The sequence below is a fragment of the Phoca vitulina genome, unplaced genomic scaffold, assembly GCF_004348235.1.
Source record: "Phoca vitulina isolate PV1807 unplaced genomic scaffold, GSC_HSeal_1.0 scaffold97, whole genome shotgun sequence".
Classification (NCBI taxonomy): Eukaryota; Metazoa; Chordata; class Mammalia; order Carnivora; family Phocidae; genus Phoca; species Phoca vitulina.
In genome coordinates, this window is record NW_022589800.1 from 582764 (window position 1) to 603643 (window position 20880).

A 20880-nucleotide genomic window follows, 5' to 3' on the forward strand; every position below is an offset into this window, starting at 1 on the left:
ACACTTTACAAATAATATCTCCTGTGATCATCACAACAACACTGTGGGTGCAGATACTTCAGTCCCATTGCACAGATAGAGAAATAGAATTAGAGAGATGGAGTAACTAACCTAAGGTCATGTGACACATGTGTTGGGACTTGGTGTTTGTGCCTTTGGGACTCCTGGGGCAGGTGGGGAGGTGGTGGGGGGTAAAGACCAGACAGGTCTGAGCAGAGTTTGTGGGCATGCCAGACAGAGATAATCACTGTGGTTTCTTTTCCCCAGGTAAAGCAAATCATTACCAGCCAACAATGGAAGCAAAAAGCCTTACTATTTATGCCCAAGTCCAGAAATCAGGTGTAAGTTCTCTATTTTCTTTGTCTGGAGTGGGCCTGTTTCCCCGTGGGATTCCTGGCCAGTCCATCTTGCAAAAGGCATTAAACTTCAGTGTCAGAAGGGACTACTTGTTATTTGAAATAATGGAAAACACTGGGTACTCTTCTGGTCATCCATGTCTTCATAAGGGAAAAATGAGGAAGCAAGAAACACATGACACACGACTCCTCCAGCCCTGGGGTTCCGAGTGTCTGTGGTTCCCTGTTACCAAACTCTTCCCTCTCTAGGGACAAGGGCGCAGGCTTGAGGACAGAAGGAAGGTGCAGTAAGGCTGTTGATGATGTGCTGGTCTGATCCAAGTGTAGGAGTTTGCAAAGCACCATGGAGACAGGGAAGGAGGATCTTGAGGATTTGGGCTGGGTAGATGGAAGGTGATATGTAGGCTGGAGACGAAAGACCTGATGGAAGGCGGTTGGACTGAGGGAGAGCCACGATGAAGTTGAGGAGCAGGTATGTTAGGCGTAAGAGGGAGGCTAAAGGAATATGGTTAGATGGGTATATACTCTAGTTCTTCAGACATGAAGGCAATTCTAGGTGATGTACGGACCAGAATGTGGCCGTTCAGAGGACTCTAGGACAAAGCTCTTATTTCTGCCGCCCCCTAGTGGCTTGGAGGGTTTAATACATAGGCCATCACTACCGCTGAGAACCAGGCTCCATTTAAATACAGGAGAGTCCCAAGAGCAAACTCCGTCCTTGCATTTACACATTTGGTAACCAGTTTCAGCTTTAGCATGGTGCCTTCCCTATCTACTCTGTCTGATGCTGTTCTTTTGACTCTAAACTACGACATATATGCCAGAAGTACGCAAAGTATAAATGTCAGCTCAATGAATTACCCTACCGTGTTATCTAGTAAAGCAAATCTTCCCACCTTGTTTTTCTCCCAACAGTTTTCAACTAGTCTTGTCCCTTCGTACTTTTGTATATATTTCAGAATCAGCTTCTCAAGTATCAGGAAAGGGGAAAAAATCCTATTAGGATTGCATTGAATCTACAGATCTATTTGAGGAGAAATTACATCTTTCAGTATTGAGTCCTCTAATACCATATAGCTACCAGCCTGATCAAGGAACAGAACGTTGCCAGCAACGCCCACGAGACCTCCTGCACCCACCCCTTCCTCTCTCTTCTCTCTCTCCTCACCAAAGATATCACTGTCCTGACTTCTAAAAATATATTTTAGCGTGCTCTCTCTCTCTTTCTTTAACTTTATAAAAATGGGATTCTACAGTATTTTTCCTCTTGGGTCTGGTTTTTTCCCCTCAGTATTACTTTCATGAGATTCGTATGTCTTTGTGCTTGGATATAATGCATTTATTTTCATTGCTTTATAGAACATCACTGCGTGAATATACAAGAGTTCATTTATCTAGTTGACTATTGATGGACACTTGGGTTATTTCCAGTTTGAGACTATTATAAAAATTCCAACTATGAACATTCACATGTGTATCTCTTGGTAGATATGTGCACCTATTTTTGTTGGGTAGGTACCTAGAAGTAGAATTGCTGAATCATGCAGTATGCACATCCTCAACTTGGCTAGATAAGGCCAAACAGCTTTTCAAAGTGCATGCACCAGTTTACTTTTAGGCCAGCTACACATTCTAATCAAAACTAGGTGTTATCAGCCTTTTAAATTTTAGTCATTCTGTTGGACGTGTCTTTTTATAGTTTTATTTTGCATTCCCCTAATTATTAAGGAAATTGGACAATGCTTCTTATATTTATTGGTCATATTAATATCCTCTCTCTTAAAGTGCCTGTTAAATCTCTTGTCTGTTTTCCTTAGAATTTCAGGCTTTTTTTTAAATGATTAGCATAAGTTCTTTAAATATTTTTAGCTTTTTGGCAGTTACATTTTATTTTATTTTTTAATTAAAAAGGGTTTTTTTTGGCAGTTACATTTTTTTTTTTAAAGATTTTATTTATTTATTTGAGAGAGAGAATGAGAGAGAGAGCACATGAGAGGGGGGAGGGTCAGAGGGAGAAGCAGACTCCCCGCTGAGCAGGGAGCCCGATGTGGGACTCAATCCCAGGACTCCAGGATCATGACCTGAGCCGAAGGCAGTCGCCCAACCAACTGAGCCACCCAGGCGCCCCTTGGCAGTTACATTTTAGCAAATACCTTCACCCATTCTGTGTTTCGCCTTTGCAATTTCTCAGTGACACCTGATAAAGAAAGGTTCTTAACTGCAGTATAGAGCAATTCAGTAATCTCTTCCTTTGTAGATAACGATTTTTGTGTCCTGTTTGAGAAATCTTTCTCTACTCCTGGGTAATTAAGATATTCTATCATTTTCTAAAAGCTGTGTGGTTTATCTTCCACATTTATATCTGTTATGTACCTGAAAATGGCTTTTGGAGTAGGGTGTGAGATGGGTCAGGTTTCATTTTTCTCCGAATGGATGTCCTATCGACCACATATTGAAAAGATGGCCCTTGTCCCTGTTAGTGCCATCTTAATCACAAACCAAGAGTCCGTATATGTGAGGACCATTGTTTTGGTTCTCTGTCCTGCTCCCCTTCCTGTTCGTTCACGTTTGTGCCGGTACCATACAATCTTTACAAATTCATTGTAGATTACAGATTCATTACAAGTCTGATATCTGGTAAAATGTCTTCTTATTTGTCTTTGTTCTTCTTCAAGAGTTCTTGGCCATTTTCTGTCATTTGTATTTTCATATATATTTTAGATTCAGTTTGTCAAGTTCCACCTAAAAATCCTGCTGGAATTTTAATCAGAACTGCACTGATCACTTTGAGGAGACCATACGCACTTATAGGATTGAGTCTTTCCATTCACAAAATAATACATCCTTTCCTTCATGTAGGTCTTCTTTAATTTCTCTAAACAATGTTTTATAGTGTTTTGCATAAGAGACTTGTCTGTCATAATTTATTACTTGGCATTTGAGCGTTTGAGATTTTGGAATACTATCATCAACATTATCTTTTTAAAAATTTTTAGTTTCTATATATTATAGATACATAGAAATACAATTAATTTTTGTATTTTAAACTTATATTTGCAACATTGCTAAACTCACTTATAAATTCTAGTCATTTTTCTATAGGTGACTTGGATATTCTCTGCACAAAATTGGATCATCTGTAAAAAAAATTACACTATATTTCTTCATTTTCAAATCACATAACTTCTCTTCCTGTTTTACTGGCTGAGATTTCTTATCCAGTGTTGAATGGAAGTGTTAAAAGAGGCGTCCTTGGATGCTTCCAAACTCAAAAGGGAAACTTTCAACATCTGGCCATTAAATATGGTTTTTGCTGAAGGTTTTTATAGCTGCCTTTTCATCTGATTGAGAACATTCTCTTCTGTTCCTGGTTTGCTAAGGAATCGGCGTTGAATTTTATCAACACTCTCTCTGCATCTATTGATATGGATTTTTTATATTATCTTTTTTATTTATCTGCTGAACCACACTGATCTGCAAAGACTACACTGCATTTGCATTCCTGGAATAGAGGCGATGTAGTCTGGTCCTTTTTAAATATCACTGGGTTTTATTTTATTAATATTTTGTTCAGAGGATGCTGTTGCTGTGCTGTTTAGGCTTCCAAGTGGAATTGGCCTACAATTCTCCTCTCTTGTAATGCCCCGGTGAGGTTTTGATAACAAGATTATGCTAACCTCACAAAATGAGTAAGAGTGCATGTTCATTTCCTAGTGCTACTGTAACAAATGTTTGCAGACATGGAGACTTAAAGCTACAAAGTCATCCTCTAACAGCTGTGGAGGCCAGAAGTTCAAGACGGAGGTGTGGGCAGGGCCATGCTCCTTCTGAAAATGTTGCTTTACCTCTTCCAGCTTCTGGTGGCTCTGGGCACTCTTTGACATTAGTTGGCTTGTAGCTGCAGAACTCCAATTTCTGCCTCCACCTCCGCATACATTTCTTCTCTCTCTGTCTCTGGGTCTTCTCCTTTCCTTTTAAGAGTAAAAGGACACTCATCACTGGATTTAATCCAGCTTGACCTGAGTTTGAAATCCTTACCTTAAGTACATCTGCAAAGATCCTCTTCCAAATAAGGTCACATTTAGAGATTCTGGATGGACCCATCTTTTGGGGGTCACAGTTCAACCCACTATAGGTTGTATTTCCTCTGGGCAGGATTGATGTTATTTTTCCCTTAAATATTTGGTAGGATTAATGGGTAAAGCTATCTGAGTCAGGGGTTCCTCTGAGGGAGGAATCTTTTAAATTATAATTTTTTTTGAAGCTGTTATATTTTTATTTATTTATTTATTTATTTAATTTATATTATGTTATGTTAATCACCATACATTACATCATTAGTTTTTGATATAGCGTTCCATGATTCATTGTTTGTGTATAACACCCAGTGCTCCATGCAGAACGTGCCCTCTTTAATACCCATCACCCGGCTAACCCATCCTCCCACCCCCCTCCCCTCTAGAACCCTCAGTTTGTTTCTCAGAGCCCATAGTCTCTCATGGTTCGTCTCCCCCTCCAATTTCCCCCCCTTCATTCTTTCCTTCCTGCTATCTTCTTCTTCTTCTTCTTTTTAACATATAATGTATTATTTGTTTCAGAGGTACAGATCTGTGATTCATCAGTCTTACATAATTCACAGAGCTCACCATAGCACATACCCTCCCCAGTGTCTATTACCCAGCCACCCCAACCCTCCCACCCCCCACCACTCCAGCAACCCTCAGTTTTTTTCCTGAGATTAAGAATTCCTCATATCAGTGAGGTCATATGATACATGTCTTTCTCTGATTGACTTATTTCACTCAGCATAACACTCTCCAGTTCCATCTACATCTTTCCAAATGGCAAGATTTCATTCCTTTTGATGGCTGCATAATATTCCATTGTAGATATAAACCACATCTTATTTATCCATTCATCTGTTGATGGACATCTTGGCTCTTTCCATAGTTTGGTTATTGTGGACATTGCTACTATAAACATTGGGGTGCACATACCCCTTCGGATCCCTACATTTATATCTTTGTGGTAAATACCCAGTAGTGCAATTGCTGGATCGTATGGTAGCTCTATTTTCAAATTTTTGAGGCACCTCCATACTGTTTTCCAGAGTGGCTGCACCAGCTTGCATTCCCACCAACAGTGTAGGAGGGTTTTAAATTATAATTTATTATACCATTCTCCTCCCTTTTAATAATTATGCAACTTTTTTCCTGTTTTTTAGTTGATAACCTTGAAATTATAAAATGCATCCTTGACTCACCAAAGTCTAACATTTATTCTCTTCCTGGACAAAACTTCATCTTCCCTTTAACTTCACCTTCTGATTTATGTGCCTTTTTTGGGCCATTATTTTAATTTCATGTATGTTTTAAACATAGGAGACATAATTGTTACTGTTTTATACATCAGTATGCATTTACGTTTACCTATGTTTTTACAATTTTCTTTGTTCATAGTTGCAATGCTATATGATATCATATAAAGACTAATAACGTAGACAATGATTAAATGTTAATATTTCCTTTGTTCTTATTCATAATGGTGATATGATACCATTATAAAGACTAGGGTAACAGGGAAAATTATGTAACACACATTTGCTGTCTGCTAGGGAACTCTCGTAGGTCTTCTCAGGACTGCTATGTTGTACAACTCTGGGAAACAGTGCTCATGAAAAATACGTGAGAATAACACCCCTGGAGTTTCTGTAAATCACGCTCCCTAGACTCATGCCCTAACTGAAGACACAGGGATACAAAAATGTACTAAGTTATTACAACTATGTTTAAGAGAATTTCCTAAATCCAGGTTAAAATCCTGAAGGGAAAAATAACAATGTGCTAACCATGTTGTGTTGAAGTAGTAAGTATAGGTGGTTTCCTTTATACTTTCTTCCTCCTTTCCAAAACTTCTTCACTAAACAAGAAAAGCATAAGTTACTAACTTCTCCCCCATGCCTCTAAGTCAGGTCATACCAAAGTCCTCACAGACAGGAAGACAGGCAGGGGTGGATAAAGGTCTCTTAAATTGTTTCACATTCTCTTCATCTATCGCCTTATTGCAAATAATTCTTCCTTAAATTCATTTTTTCTCTGAAATCTAGTATCTATGAGTTGTATGGGATCTTGAAAGTCATCTATTTGAATCACCCAATTACTGCTTGAGTTATCTTCTCATTATTACTTCCAAAGTGTTGGCTAGCTCCTTTTTACTAAAATACAGTCTGTGAATAGGCAGCATCAGCATCACCTGGGACATCTTTAGAAATGCAGAACCTCAGGGCTTACCCCAAGTCTTCTGAAATAGAACCAGCTTTCTAACAAGACACCCACGTAATGCATATGCACATTCAAGGATGAGAAGCCCTGGTCTGCCTCAGGCACTTCCAGTAATGGCGAATTCCCTGCCTCCCAAGGCAATCCATTCCACATTTGAGCATCTCTCAGTATTAGAAAGATCTTCACTATATTGAACCTCCAAATTCCAATCTTGGTTTAAACTCGAAGGACTCTACAGGACAAATCTAATTCTTTTTCTACATGACAATCCATCAAATATATAAAGAGAAAGATCATGTCCCACCTTGAATCTTCTTTCCTCCAGTAAACGTTTTCAATTCCTTACCTTTTCCATCAGAGGACCAGATTCTGAGCTTTCTCACGTTAAAACCCATGTTTAGTTTCTAGTCTTGCTCTACATCCAGGAGAAGTGGGGAGTAGCAATATCCTACACTGGTGTCCCTGAAGTGTGTTGAAAGGATGACTTCCCTGGCATAAGTCTTGTTACCTCTATTTAATGGGGATGTGGTCTCAATTTACCCCTACATTGACTTCGTCCTGGTATTATGGATTTTAAGTCATTTAAAGTAACATCAACTGATTTTTTAAAAATGTGCCCAGTACTATTTTTGTGGGGAATGTGAAGAAATACAGGAATAATTAGTCTGTTTGAAAAAAACAACATGTAAATATATCAGAGTGCTTTAAATATCGCACAGGTAAGTGCCATCATGTATGAATTAGACTTTAAATATCTGGGGTATTTAGGTCATTATAAGTTGGGGTAAGCAAAGAAGAGTAGCATGCTGGGAAGAGCATGCACTTTAAGCTGAGAGGCCTCGTGAGACCCTTAGCTTTGATATATCATATAAAGACTAATAATGTGGACAATGATTAAATGCACATAGGAAAATATTAAGTCTTTCCGAGCCTTAGCTTCTCCATCTGTGAAATGTAACAACGGGATTTAACATGCAGAGTTGATGTGAGACAAATGGGCACTTGTGGAAAACATTGTATGTATGCTTATTATTATGCTTATTATATTATTAAGTTCAGTACTTGGGCAGGAAAGAGAAGTCACAGGAAACCCTGTCAGAGTCAGGAATAGCAGGAACAGCAGTGTGGGATGGGATGAACTCGGTGACAGGAGTGAGACAAATGTTATGAAGATCCCGTTCCCTTCAACTGCGCTGGTGACAGCCCCACCAGTCCTGGTTCACCATCAGGAAGACTTACAACATCTGGGAAGGTCTGATGGTGCAGTGGGCTGCCTCTCGAGGCTGTGAGCTCCACGATGCCGCTGGGGGAGTCCAAGCAAAGCCCTGAGAATTGAATTCTGGGGAATTTGCAGGAGCATTTCCACCTGGGAAGGAGGCTGGACCAGTTGACTCTGAGGGGCTCTCTAGCTCAAAGCTTCTGGATCTTGTGCTTCTCCGTGGGGAGAATCAGATGGAAACAACTCTGCTCAGCTGATTTCCTCTTTCTTTGCTTCTCTTGTAGTCTGTTCAGAAGAAACCTGATCCCCTGCCAGCTCAGGACCCCTGCACCACCATTTATGTTGCTGCCACAGAACCTGTCCCAGAGCCTGTCCAGGTGAGGCATCTCTCTGAGCTTCTTCTCTGCAGGGAGGGAAGAGGTGGTGGAGGGGATGGTGGGACCTGGGTAGAGCCGAAATAAAACAGTCCTGAAGTGGAGAAGGCAAGCCCTAGAAAGTGGGTCTCAAGGATCCTCCACGGTCTTGGCTGCGGGACTTCCGGGAGACCCCTCCTGGCCGCTCACATGGGAATACAGCTCTTTCTCTGTTTACTAGTGTTTCTCTGAGAGCTGTCCAAAAACCACATCAGAATCCGCTGGCATATTTGCTAAAAATAAAGATTCCTGGAGCTTTCTCTTAGGATTCTGTTCAATCAGATTGTCCATGGTGAGCAACCAGACATTTATCCATTAAAAAAACAGCCTCCCCAAGTGGTCCCAGAGCATGTTTACATTTGGGATTTGCATCTTGAGTTCAAGAGCTCCTGAGTCCAGCTGCATAATAGAATCGCAGGACAACTTTGTAAAAAGGCTCATGCAGGGGCTCCATCCAGCCCAGTTTCATCAGAATGTCTAGGACTGGAGCTGTGCCTGGCACGAGCCCACAAGAGAATATGGTGTGCAGCCCAGACTAAGCCTTGCTATCTACCCCCACTGCAAGATCAGCATGGATCAAGTTTACTTGATAGGAATTATTTCTTTTCCTAAATGGACAGAAATAAATTCTGGGCTGAAATCTTGGCTTCAGTGGGGTTCTATTAAATAAAGCATTTTATGAGATAATTGAGGATCAAAAGGCCACAGAAATGCCTACATTGACTCCTCTGCCTCAAAGCTCTTACTGGACTCACACCCGGAGATGCCTGGGACGATGCCCTGTCTGCATCTGGAGGCCTATTCTCAGAACACTGTCCTATTCAATGGGGAAGTAAATACATGAATCTGATTTTAAAAAGCTTTAAGAAATAATGTAGATTTTTAGTGACGTTTTCTTCATCAAAAACAGTCTTGTTGTATTTCACATTTTACAGCAAAACTTCCTGAATTCCTCCATTCCTGTCTTTCTCTGACTCTTGAATCTACTCTACCTAGCAGACGTCTTTGCCTGCAGTCCTGTCTTTCCTCCCTCATCTCTGCTCCAATTCTTCCTTCTCTCTTTGGGTCTCACTATCCCTTTCTAAAGCTCCGTCAATTAGAATTCTCTTGGTTTCCCCAACTCTGCCCCATGCCCAACAGCAAAGCAAATGGTTTTCCTTATAAGGCAAGGTCAGGGCAGAGAGCGAAGAGAGACATCTCCTGGGTCTCCCCAATGGTGATGGGGTGCACACACCTGGAAGGGAGCTGGAGCCCTGAGGTGCCGCTCCCAGCAAGTCACTGCGCCACCTGATATCTGAGACTCTTTCCTTTTACTAAGCAGCGCGCTTTCCATCTGTAGCCTGTGAAGCTGGTGCCTCTACTCACAGACTTCTGTTTTGTCCCCAGGAACCAAATTCCATCACAGTCTATGCCAGTGTGACACTTCCAGAGAGCTGACACCACAGACTCAGTGAAGGGACTTTCTGAGGGAATATAGAGGGGCTACAGTAAACACTGAACTTGGCTCCATGTCCCAAGCTCCCGTGACACTCTGCACATCTGTACTCTTCTCAGATCAACTCCTCGGTGATGCTTCTTCCACAGCCACCTGTGGGGTGGACAAGGGACCGAGGCTTTCCGAGCACTCAGCCTGCTCCTCAGAGCCCAGGCCTGGAAGAGAGAACTATAGGTACAGCTTTCCAGCTTTGTGGTATAGCAGACGGAATGAGTCATGTGGGTCCAGTGAGCCCAGACCTCCAGTTGTCTTGCTCCGTGCTGGGACTGGACAAGAAGAGCTGAAGGCAGGAAGCTGCGACATCCAGTACCTCTCTCAGACAGCTGACGTCTGCAACGTCTTACGTCTTGGCTGCCTGTGCTTGGTCCTGGGAGCTGACCCTGCTCCACACAGACCTGATCGAGGCTCTGCGCCTCACTTTCTCCCTCTGGACGGGCAGTGAAGGGTGGACTCCTTCTTATATGTAGAACACTCTGAGATTATTCTCTGAAAGAAGCTAATAGAGTCAGTATTTTATTTGCAAAACCCAGAAGCTGAAGGGTCAATAAACTGACAACATAACTGTGAAGTCTCTGAGCTTTGAATAATGGAAGGAAAATCACCTGAGATTCTCAAAAAATTATAGAATATTTAAGTTCAATATTATATATCATATATATACTTACATATGTAATGTTTAAGTATAAGAATACTTAAAAGTAGTCCATGCAGATGGCATTAGGTTTAAAGAAACATGGCAAGCGTTTGGTGGCGCCATTATAGAGGAACTCGGCATAATCAGAACTTGTCCCAGGCTGATCTTTCACTTCTCAAAAAGGTCTTTAAATCCCTACTTCTCTGTTTACTCCACTGAGCAACGCCTGTGGATCCTCAGCTAAGATGCTCTCGCTGTGTCCTGAACCCATTTACATCCATGGCCTCACGACATCTGGGTCTTTACCAGGCACCTGCACTCCCCTTCTCACACTAAATGTATCCTGATGTAGAAAATCAACATATTGTAACCCAACAGCTTCAAATAATTGCATGCTGAATAACTTAAATTGCAGGCTGCAGACAGAAAGAGCCTCTTCTAGCAAAGTCCTATTTTCTTCCTATTCTCTGCTCTCAGGCAGGCGTGCTTCAATTTAAGCTTTTAGCTCAGTTGGTTAAATAGGTTCTTGGAAGACCTTGGTGAACACTGGTTCAGAAATCACCAGGCATCTCCCAACCGTATAATGAGGGTACCGACTTTCCAGTGCAAGGATGCTGGGCACCTGCTGCACTGCTCTTGTCCTCCTGGAACTAGACCCCGACTCTTCCTCCCCCTCCCTGCCTCCGCTGGACTTGGAAACTCAACGTTGCTGGCCTGCTGTCTGCACCAGTGTGATCTCTCCAGCGTCCCTTCGTCCCTTCCGTTCTAGTTTCTAATTCAGAGTCTGGGACTGAGGGGCCAGTGTTAGGTCATGCAACCATGTTCCGCCTCCAGGGGAGGCTGGGAATTGAATATCTGACATGTTCCACTTTCACAGTGGTTGGTGAGTTCTGCCTCTTACAAGTTAGGGAATTCCGCAAACACAAGCAAGTGAGATTCAATGCTGAGCAGGCAAAAAAGAAAAAAAAAACAAAACCAAAGTCCACTACACCGCCCTCGTATAAACGTAGGCTCATTAGCTGTCTGTTCTCAGAAACTGAGGAAGCTTCTATCAAGGATTTGTAAACCCTGGGGTTATGAGCACTCAGTCCCTTACTACAACTCAGAGTGTTCTAGCAGGTCAGTTCTCAACACTTGGGTTTTTTCTGTGGCCGAATTCTACCCGATGGAAGGAAGGAAAGAAAGGGGGAAAGAAGAAGCTCTCTCCTCAAAATTCCCTGACCGAGGCTCAAGACCTCACTGAGGAGGATGGCTGTGTCTTGTGGACTTTCAGGCTGTCCTTCAAATGACATTTAGATGTCAGGTTCTGCACCATCAGGCTCCAGGGTCAAGTGGGAAAGCGCACACGCCTCAGCTCACACCCTTCCCCCGGGGCACTGCTGGTGGGGCTGGAGCTTTCCTTTTCCTCAACAGTGTTAGGTTGAATTCATCTGTAATTAACCTAACCCTTCAATCAAACTGCTACTTTAGAGTCTAGTTTCCCCGTGTTTCTTTTCTAATGTTTTCTTTTGACTGAGCATATCTGAATTCTAGAGAACTCAAGAGGAACAGACCATTCTCGGTTTTAAGGGTCTGGGCTCGGAAATGCAACTGGGTGTGGTCCCAAGCCTCTTGAGGACACTTAACTCTGCTCCTACAAACCGATGCGATTGGTGAACCGTGCACAGGCAGGCCGAAGAACCACTGATGACCGTAAGTTACATCTCTTCCTGGGTTTTTGTTTCTACCTCCTGGAAATGAATAAAATTCGGACAGTCCATCAAGGAATTTGCCCTTTTGTCTTGTGCCACCTGGAAGATTCATAACATAGCCATCCAGCAAGACACGTTCCACAGCCTTGTGTTTCTGCAGCTATGAAACGCTGAGGTTGGGGCGCCTGGGTGGCTCAGTCGTTAAGCGTCTGCCTTCGGCTCAGGTCATGATCCCAGGGTCCTGGGATCGAGCCCCGCATCGGGCTCCCTGCTCCGCGGGAAGCCTGCTTCTCCCCTCCCACTCCCCCTGCTTGTGTTCCCTCTCTCGCTGTCTCTCTCTGTCAAGTAAATAAATAAAATCTTAAAAAAAAAAAGAAAGAAACACTGAGGGTGGCTGATTGGGTTTGATGAGCTGTGAAGCTGTCCCTTTCCTGGGGTGCGGGCAAGCGTTAGCTCTGTGCCCCCAGTCACCAGAGTCGGGAGCCACCGTGCCCCAGAGAAGACAGCTGTGTGGGCCCACGCCTGCCAATATTCCCAAGGTGATATCAACAGTAGAGTTGCCTGGGCAACTTTAAAAAAACACTGATGCCCAAACCCTATCTCCAACCCAAACGAAATCTGGGTGGACGTCTTCGGAGCCACCACCTAAAGGCTGCCTTGAAAGCCGGAAGGGATTTGTGACGCGTTGCATGCAGCGGCCACAGGAGGGAGATGTCGCAGCACCGTCCCCTCCACACCAGCACCGCCAAAACCCTTCCGGGTCTGAGGGAGGAGGACTTAGTAGTGGCGGGCTCCCTGAAGCGGTGGCTGGATTCCCATCAGTTCACAGCACTGACAGGCTGGCGGGGAGAGCTGACCCCTCCCCTGGAGACAAGGAAGCCCAGGGTGGACTGATGGCCGACTCTAGTCAAGGTTTGCTGCAGTATGTCTCTGTCACAGAAGACTCCTACTCAGCGCTTCACCCATTCAACAAAGTTATTAAGTTCCTACTAAGTGTCAGAGCTCTTCATCTAGTGGGAGATGCAAAGAGCACAGACGATGATCGCAGCCTTATGCTAGGTAGACAACCATGTGATCTACTGGGACTCACGTGAAAAGAAGGAGATGCTGTTAGTAATGACAGTGGGGCGGTGGCTGGGCAAACCAGAATGGGGAGTCTCCTTAGCAGAGGAAGAAAGGGATGCTCAATTAGCACAGAGGAGGTGCACCAAACTCAGACTTCAGGAGTGAGGAGAGTAGGCTTATTTTACCTAAAGTTTGAAGTAACAATGGAAAAGAAGTAGAACATTTCCAGCCGAAGATAAGACACAGCAGCTCAGAATTTAAAAACAAAACAAACCAAAATGAACCAAGATTTCAGATTTACTTTTATGGCAGTCACACTTCCGACCTGAGAATAGGAAGAGGAGAAAAAAAAAAAGCATAATTTATGCAAATATCTATGCAAATGTTTTACTCTCTAAATGTATGCGATTGTTCTGCAAAATTTATACTCCTGCTGACAGTACGTTAGAGCTCCTCCTGTCCCCGTTCCTCAATAGCACTTGATATTAGCTGATTTTCTTGGCCAATCAAGTATGTGATCTAGTAGTTATTTTAATTTTCATTAAAATTATGTCTAATTTTTAGACATAAGTTTATGTCTATTTGTAGACATAATTTTTTGAAAATATTTTTATGAAACTACTTTTCCAGTTCACCATTATAATAAAAATCAATTTGTCATCCAATATATTAATATTTCAGAAATCAAATAGTATTAATTAGCTAAGTGCCCTTTTAAATCTCAAACATCCTTTGGTTCGGATGACAAATTATGTGATTATTCTAGAAAGGAGAGAACAAGGAATTGACCCATGGAGTTCACAATGTGGACATCATTCCAGCTTACTGAGAGAAATAAATGCTAAGTCATTTTGTTAGGAGGTAGGGATATCAATACTAATTAATTCTTATTACTGATAGAAAAATATAGATTTGTATATGTTTCTTAAAATGTAATATGTAATCACTAATAGAACCGATTGGTTTCCAGATGTAGGACAGTCTATTAAGGCATTATGACATATTGGCGAGAGAAAGAACGAGGCAGTAGAAAATGTGGCTTCTGGCTGACCTGTTTGTGGATGTAATGCTCCACCAAGAAGAAATTAGGAGGACACACTACAGCGAGTTGGCCCAGGGGCACCATCATGAAAATGTCAAGCGGCCAGGTCAATTTGAATAAAAAGAAACATGGCCATCCTTCTGACAAATTCTAATTGTATTTCAAGCAGTTTTTGTTTCATGAATGTAAATGCTATGCTGTTAGGTGCCTGAAAGTTTTACGGTCACTACATCCTTTAAGCAGACTGCGTCTACCTTTTATCATCATGCATGCTCTCACTCAAACCACATACTACAATGTGCTTATTGCACAGAGCTCACATAAAAAGGAAATTTAGGAATTATGTTGGAGGCTTGATGACATCAGGTGTATCGACTACTTGATAGAAGTTCAAGGACTAGCAATCACTAGAGAATACACCATCCACCATTTTCCAAGGAAAGGTGACACCAAATATATAAAATGTCTAACAGTAATACTGAGAGTCTGACATTTGGGGATATTCAGTCAATCTGCATACTTGCAACAAAAATTGAACACAGTGTAAATTGAGTTTCAGGTTCCCAAAGTGCTCTCTACTCAAGAAAACATGTGTAGGAGACTCCAAAATATGCTTAAAATATATGTATATATATATATATATTTTTTTTTTTACATATGTATACACTGCAAAACAATTACTGTACGTACAATAATGAGCACTCCAAAAGTTATTTTGTACCTTTTGTGATCCTACCCACCTGTCCCACCCATCCCCCAACCAGGCAACTATTGATGTGCTTTCTTTCTTTCTTTTTTTTTTTTTTTTTTTGGTCCCTATAGATAAGTTTGCATTTTCTAAAATTTTTCTGTAACTGGAACTTAGAGTATACTTTGTATCTGGCTTCTTTCACTTGGCATGATTATATTTCACTTAGTGATTCACCCATGTTGGCATGTGCATTAATGTTTTACTGCTGAGTAGTATTCTCTTGTATCAATATAACACAGTTTGTTTATCCATTCACCTGTTGATTGGCATTTGGGATGTTTCCAGTTTTTGGCTATTACAGATAAAGTTGCAACAAACATTCATGTACAAGTCTTTGTATGGACTAATCTTGTCATTTCTTTTTAGTAAATGCCTAGAAGTAGAAGAGCTGAATTATGTGGTAGGTGAAGTTAAACTTGTTAAGAAATTGCCACTGGTTTCTAAAGTGCTTGTAATATTGTCTTAGTCCATTCAGGCTGCTATGACAAAAGACTGTAAACCAGCTGGCTTATGAACAACAGAAATTTATCTCTCATGGTTCTGGAGGTTAGAAGGTGCAAGGTCATCATGCCAGCAGATTCGGTGCCAGGAGGTCCCAGTTCCTGGTTTGTAGATGGCTGTCTTTGTGCCGTGTCTTCACGTGGTGGAAGGAGGAGGATGCTCTCTGCACCCTTTTTTATAATGGCATTAATCCCACTCAGGAATGCTCCATTCTCATGATCAAATCACTTTCCAAAGCCTCCACCACCTGATACCATCACATGGAGGGTTAGGTTTCAACGTATGAATTTTAGGGGGACACAAACATTCAATCTACAGCAACCATTTTAGGTACATATATACCAGCAATGTGTAAGAGTTCCGGTTCCTCCGCATCCTTACCAGCATTTGGTACAGGGAGTCAGGTTTCTCCCGAGAAACAGAACCAATTGGATATCTACGTGGGTAGCTAGAATGAGGTTTCTTATAAAGAACTGGCTCATGATGATGGTGGAGGCTGTAAAGTCCTACAGTGTGCTGTCTGCAAGCTGGAGAACCCAGAGGGCTAGTGGTGTGACTTCCAGTCAGAGTCTGAAGGTCTGAGAACCAGGAGCATGGATGGTGCGAGCCCCAGGCGAAGGGCAAAGATTGATGTCTCAGCCCGGGCAGTCAGGCACAGACAGCCAATTCAACCTTCCTCTGCTTTACTCAGTGCACCAATTCAAATGCTAACCTCTTCTAGAAACACCCTCACAACACACTCAGAAGTAATGTTTTACCAACTATCTGGGTATCCGATAGCTCGGTCAAGTTGACACATAAAATTAACCAACCCAGCGAGTCTTTTTAATTTTACCCATTTTAAAGTATGTGTAGAAGTACCTCATTGTGGTTCTAATTTGATTTCCCTAAAGGCTAATGATGTTGAGCATCTTTTCATGTACCTGTTGGCCATCTGTATGTCTTCTTTAGAAAAATGTCCATTCAGATCTTCTGTCCATTTTTTTTTTTTTTTTAAAGATTTTATTTATTTATTTATTTGACAGACAGAGACACAGCGGGAGAGGGAACACAAGCAGGGGGAGTGGGAGAGGGAGAAGCAGGCTTTCCACCGAGCAGGGAGCCCGATGCGGGGCTCGATCCCAGGACCCTGAGATCACGACCTGAGCCAAAGGCAGATGCTTAACGGCTGAGCCACCCAGGCGCCCCTCTGTCCATTTTTTAATTGGATTTTTTTTTTTTTTTTTTTTTGTAATGGAGTTGAATGAGTTCTTTTATATTTTGGATATTAGCACCTTATCAGATAGATAATCTGCAAATATTTTCTCCATTCAGTAGTTGCTTTTACATTTTTCTGATGGTTTCCTTTGTTGCACGGAAACTTTTTAGTTTAATGTAGTCCCATTTGTTTTTGCTTTCGTTGCTTTTGATTTTGGTGCCAGAATAAGAAAATCATCACCAAGACTTATGTCAAGAAGCTCACTGCCTATGTTTTCTTCTGAGGGTCTTGTGGTATTCAAGTCTTTAATCTATTTTGAGTTAGTCTGTCTATGGTGTAAGATAGTGGTCTGTTTCACTTTTTGCATGTGAATATTCAGTTTTCCCAACACCATTTAGTGAAGAGACTGTCCTTTCCCCATTGTAGATTCTTGGCTCCTTTGTTATAAATTATGTGACCATATATGTGTAGGTTTATTTCTGATTTTATTTATTTGACCCCTCTCTCTTTTTTATTGGTGAGAGTCTTTTCAGTTCTGTTTATCTTTTCGAAGACCAGCTCTTCTTTTCATTGATCTTCTTCCCTATTTTCTTTCTCATCCCTATTTCATTTATTTCTGCTCTAGCCTTTATTACTTCCTTCCTTCCACTAACTTTGGGCATCACTTGTGCTTCCTTTTCTAGTTCTTTGAGGTGGAAAGTTATTTATTTGCTTTTTTTTTTTGGAGGTAGGTATTTACTTCTATGAACTTCCCTCTTAGAACTGCTTTTGCTGCATCCCACAAATTTTGGTATGTCATATTTCCATTTTAATTTATTGCAAGGTATCTTAAAATTTTTTTTTAAATTTTTTATTGTTATGTTAATCCCCATACATTACATCATTAGTTTCAGATGTAGTGTTCCATGATTCATCGTTTGTGCATAACACCCAGTGCTCCATGCAGAACGTGCCCTCCTCAATACCCATCACCAGGCTAACCCATCCTCCCACCCCCCTCCCCTCTAGAACCCTCAGTTTGTTTTTCAGAGTCCATAGTCTCTCATGGTTCCTCTCCCCCTCCGATTTCCCCCCCTTCATTCTTCCCCTCCTGCTATCTTCTTCTTTTTTTTTTTTTCTTAACATATATTGCATGTATCTTAAAATTTTTGATTTCTTCTTTCACCCATTAATTATTCAGTAGCATGTTGTTTAATCTCCACATATTTGAGAATTTTCCAGTTTTCTTTGCATAATTTCTAGTTTCATACCTTTGTGGTCAGAAAAGATATTGATATGAATTCAATTCTCTTTAATTCATTAAGACTTGCTTTGTGGCCTAACCTATGACCTATTCTGGAAAATGTTCCATGTGTACCTAGGAAGAATGTATGTTCTCTTGTTTTTGGATGGAATGTTCTGTGTATATATCTTTTAAGTCCATTTGGTCTAGTGGGTCATTTAAGGCTGATGTCTCCTTATCATTTTCTGTCTGGATGATCTATGTGTTGATGTAAATGGGGTATTAGGGACCCCTACTATTATTGTCTTGCTGTCAGTTTCTCCCTTTAGGTCTATTCATATTTGCTTTATATATTTACGTGCTCCTATGTTAGGTGCATAAATACTTACAAATGTTATATCCTCTTGTCAGGTTGACCCCTTTATCATTATGTAATTGGATGTACATAACTTTAGATGCAAGGACATACACAGACTGAAGGGGAAGGGATGGAAAAAGATATTCCATACAAATGGAAACCAAAAGAAAGCTGAAGTAGCTATACTTATATGAGACAAAATAGAATTTGAAACAAAGGATAATATATATTCAAGTATAATATATTTTATTCTGCTTTGCTTTATTTATTTTCTTGGGAATGTAACCCCTTCCCTCTGCATGGCTGTTTGAGGGAGAAGCTGATCATTAGTATTTCCCTTAGAATGAAATTGAGCTGGAACAGGTCAACAGTGTTAGGTTGAAGTCATCTGTAATTAACCTAACCCTTCACCTCCTTCACCATCAGTGCCTTTTAGAGCTTGCTCATATTTGAGGTGGGACAGGGTTGGGCTGTAGTTTCAGTATTTTTTTGTCTACTTTTATATTAAAACTCTAGAATCCAACTATTATGAAATATGGGGTATCTTACAATGTGTCTCTGATTTCCAGTCCCTCCTCAGTGCCACTTTCTCAGCAAAATTCTGGAGGGGATGGGAATTGTTGGGCAAAACTATTTGGTTTTGCATTGGAGGCTTCTGAATTCCATCCTGTCTTGCCAGTTTCATCTAAACTTGTCCTTCTTCTCAAAGTCTGTGTCTTCTGGTCTGAACCCCAGACCAGCTTCCTGCCCCAAGTCTTGAGCTATTTAGCTCTTTGCTCAACTACAAAGGGCACATGTTTCACTGGAATTCAGTCCATCAAGGGTTTTTTGCAAACACCATTCAATGCATGTCCCATAGAAGAGTATGATTCTTATTTTGTTTTTGTTGTTGTTATTATGGAATGGGAGGACTTTTGTATCTTTCTGCATCATATCAAGAGAAGAAGTCTCAAAAGTTAGTATCTTCTTTTTTTTTTTTTTTTAATTTTTTTATTGTTATGTTAATCCCCATACATTACATCATTAGTTTTAGATATAGTGTTCCATGATTCATTGTGCATAACACCCAGTGCTCCATGCAGAACGTGCCCTCCTCAATACCCATCACCAGGCTAACCCATCCTCCCAACCCCCTCCCCCCTAGAACCCTCAGTTTGTTTTTCAGAGTCCATTGTCTCTCATGGTTCTTCTCCCCCTCCGATTTCCCCCCCTTCATTCTTCCCCTCCTGCTACATTCTTCTTCTGAAAAGTTAGTATCTTCTTGATAAAAATATACTAGTTATCTGGTGATCTAAGGCTGAAAGACAGAGAAAAGACACTGGCCCAGGTTCAACAGGAGATACGTCCTTGAGTAAGATACCAATCTAGAATTCCTAAAGACATAGACATGAGACCAAGCAACAGCTGTAAATGGCCAGAGGGGATTGAACATTCCTATAGAGAAGGAAAAAGGAAGAAAGAGAACACAAAGTTGGGTTTTCAGCAGCTCTTGGCAACTTCATATTCTTTCTTCTTTCTTCCTTCTCTGTGCGATGAATAGATGATAGATGTGTGATTTTGCACCTGTAGCAATTACATATGTCAGGAAGTAATATGGTTCAACCTTATGAAATGAATAAATTAATTTGGGAAACTTCATTTTTATTTTCAATGTTTCTTTGGTCCCAAACAGCTGCCTGGTTCACCACATACTACCTTTATGTAGATAAAGGTATTCAACTACTCAATTTTGAGCAAGTATATAAGGAGAATGATGAACAGGATAGTTCCGTGAATGATTTTGGAGCCCAGGAGTTGGCCAAGGACACTTCTCAGTGGGAAAACCTTTACACAATCTTACTGCCCTTAGGTCTCAGAGGCCATGTCCTCAGCTTCCCCCAACGCTCCCTGAAACAGCTGGGTTCAAATGTAAACTGCTTGGCTCCTGGGCCCAAATATTTATTCCCATCACCTCTCCCTGACACCCCACACATATACAAGGCCCCTATTATTCTTCTAACAGGGAGTGGAGGCCTCTACTAGAGAACAGTCCTGTATTACATGTAGTTCAATCATAATATAATTATACTCATTATGTTATATAGTATACAATACACATAATAATTTATATAATCAATATAATTATATAATACAATTATATATAGTAGAATTATATGTAATATAATTATATAACTGTAATTCTATAATGTGCGTTGCTACCATTTATCACGTTCCTATTGTGTCAGCACATTCTTCCTATTCCCTATCCCCCTACCACATTTCACCTAATAATGCTAACTTGCTCTTCAAGTCTGCCTCAGCCGGGCTGTCAGTTCCTTTGGAAAGCCTTTCTCACACTCTCCTTGCCTGGGTTAGAGTCCCCTGCTGCTCTCCCAGTTCCCCGTATTTCCTCTCTTGCAACACTTATCGTACTATATAGGAATTGCCTATTTAATTGTTGATCTCCCCAACAGGAACATGAGCTCCATGAACAGAGAGGGATCAGTTGCTTTGTTGCTGTGGATAGTGCCCGTTTGCAGAAGAGCGCCGGGCACGCAGTACGCATTCAATAAATATTTGCTGAATAAATAATTAATTAATGCGAGGCATTTTGTATTATATAATAGGAAAAAAATTATCATCATAATACATAGACCAATGTTTCTCCAATCCGC

At 41.2% G+C, this 20880-nt stretch overlaps 1 protein-coding gene across 1 annotated transcript in view; it reads left to right on the top strand.

Moving 5' to 3' along the window:
* Positions 1–9908, top strand: part of SLAMF1 (signaling lymphocytic activation molecule family member 1) — a 32083-nt gene extending 22175 nt beyond the window's left edge. The window contains exons 5-7 of the mRNA XM_032397246.1: positions 268–341; positions 8141–8233; positions 9656–9908. Coding sequence (XP_032253137.1) covers positions 268–341; positions 8141–8233; positions 9656–9706 — 218 coding nt within the window. The 3' untranslated portion in view covers positions 9707–9908. The remainder of the gene's footprint in view (positions 1–267; positions 342–8140; positions 8234–9655) is intronic.
* Positions 9909–20880: the final 10972 nt, after the last annotated feature.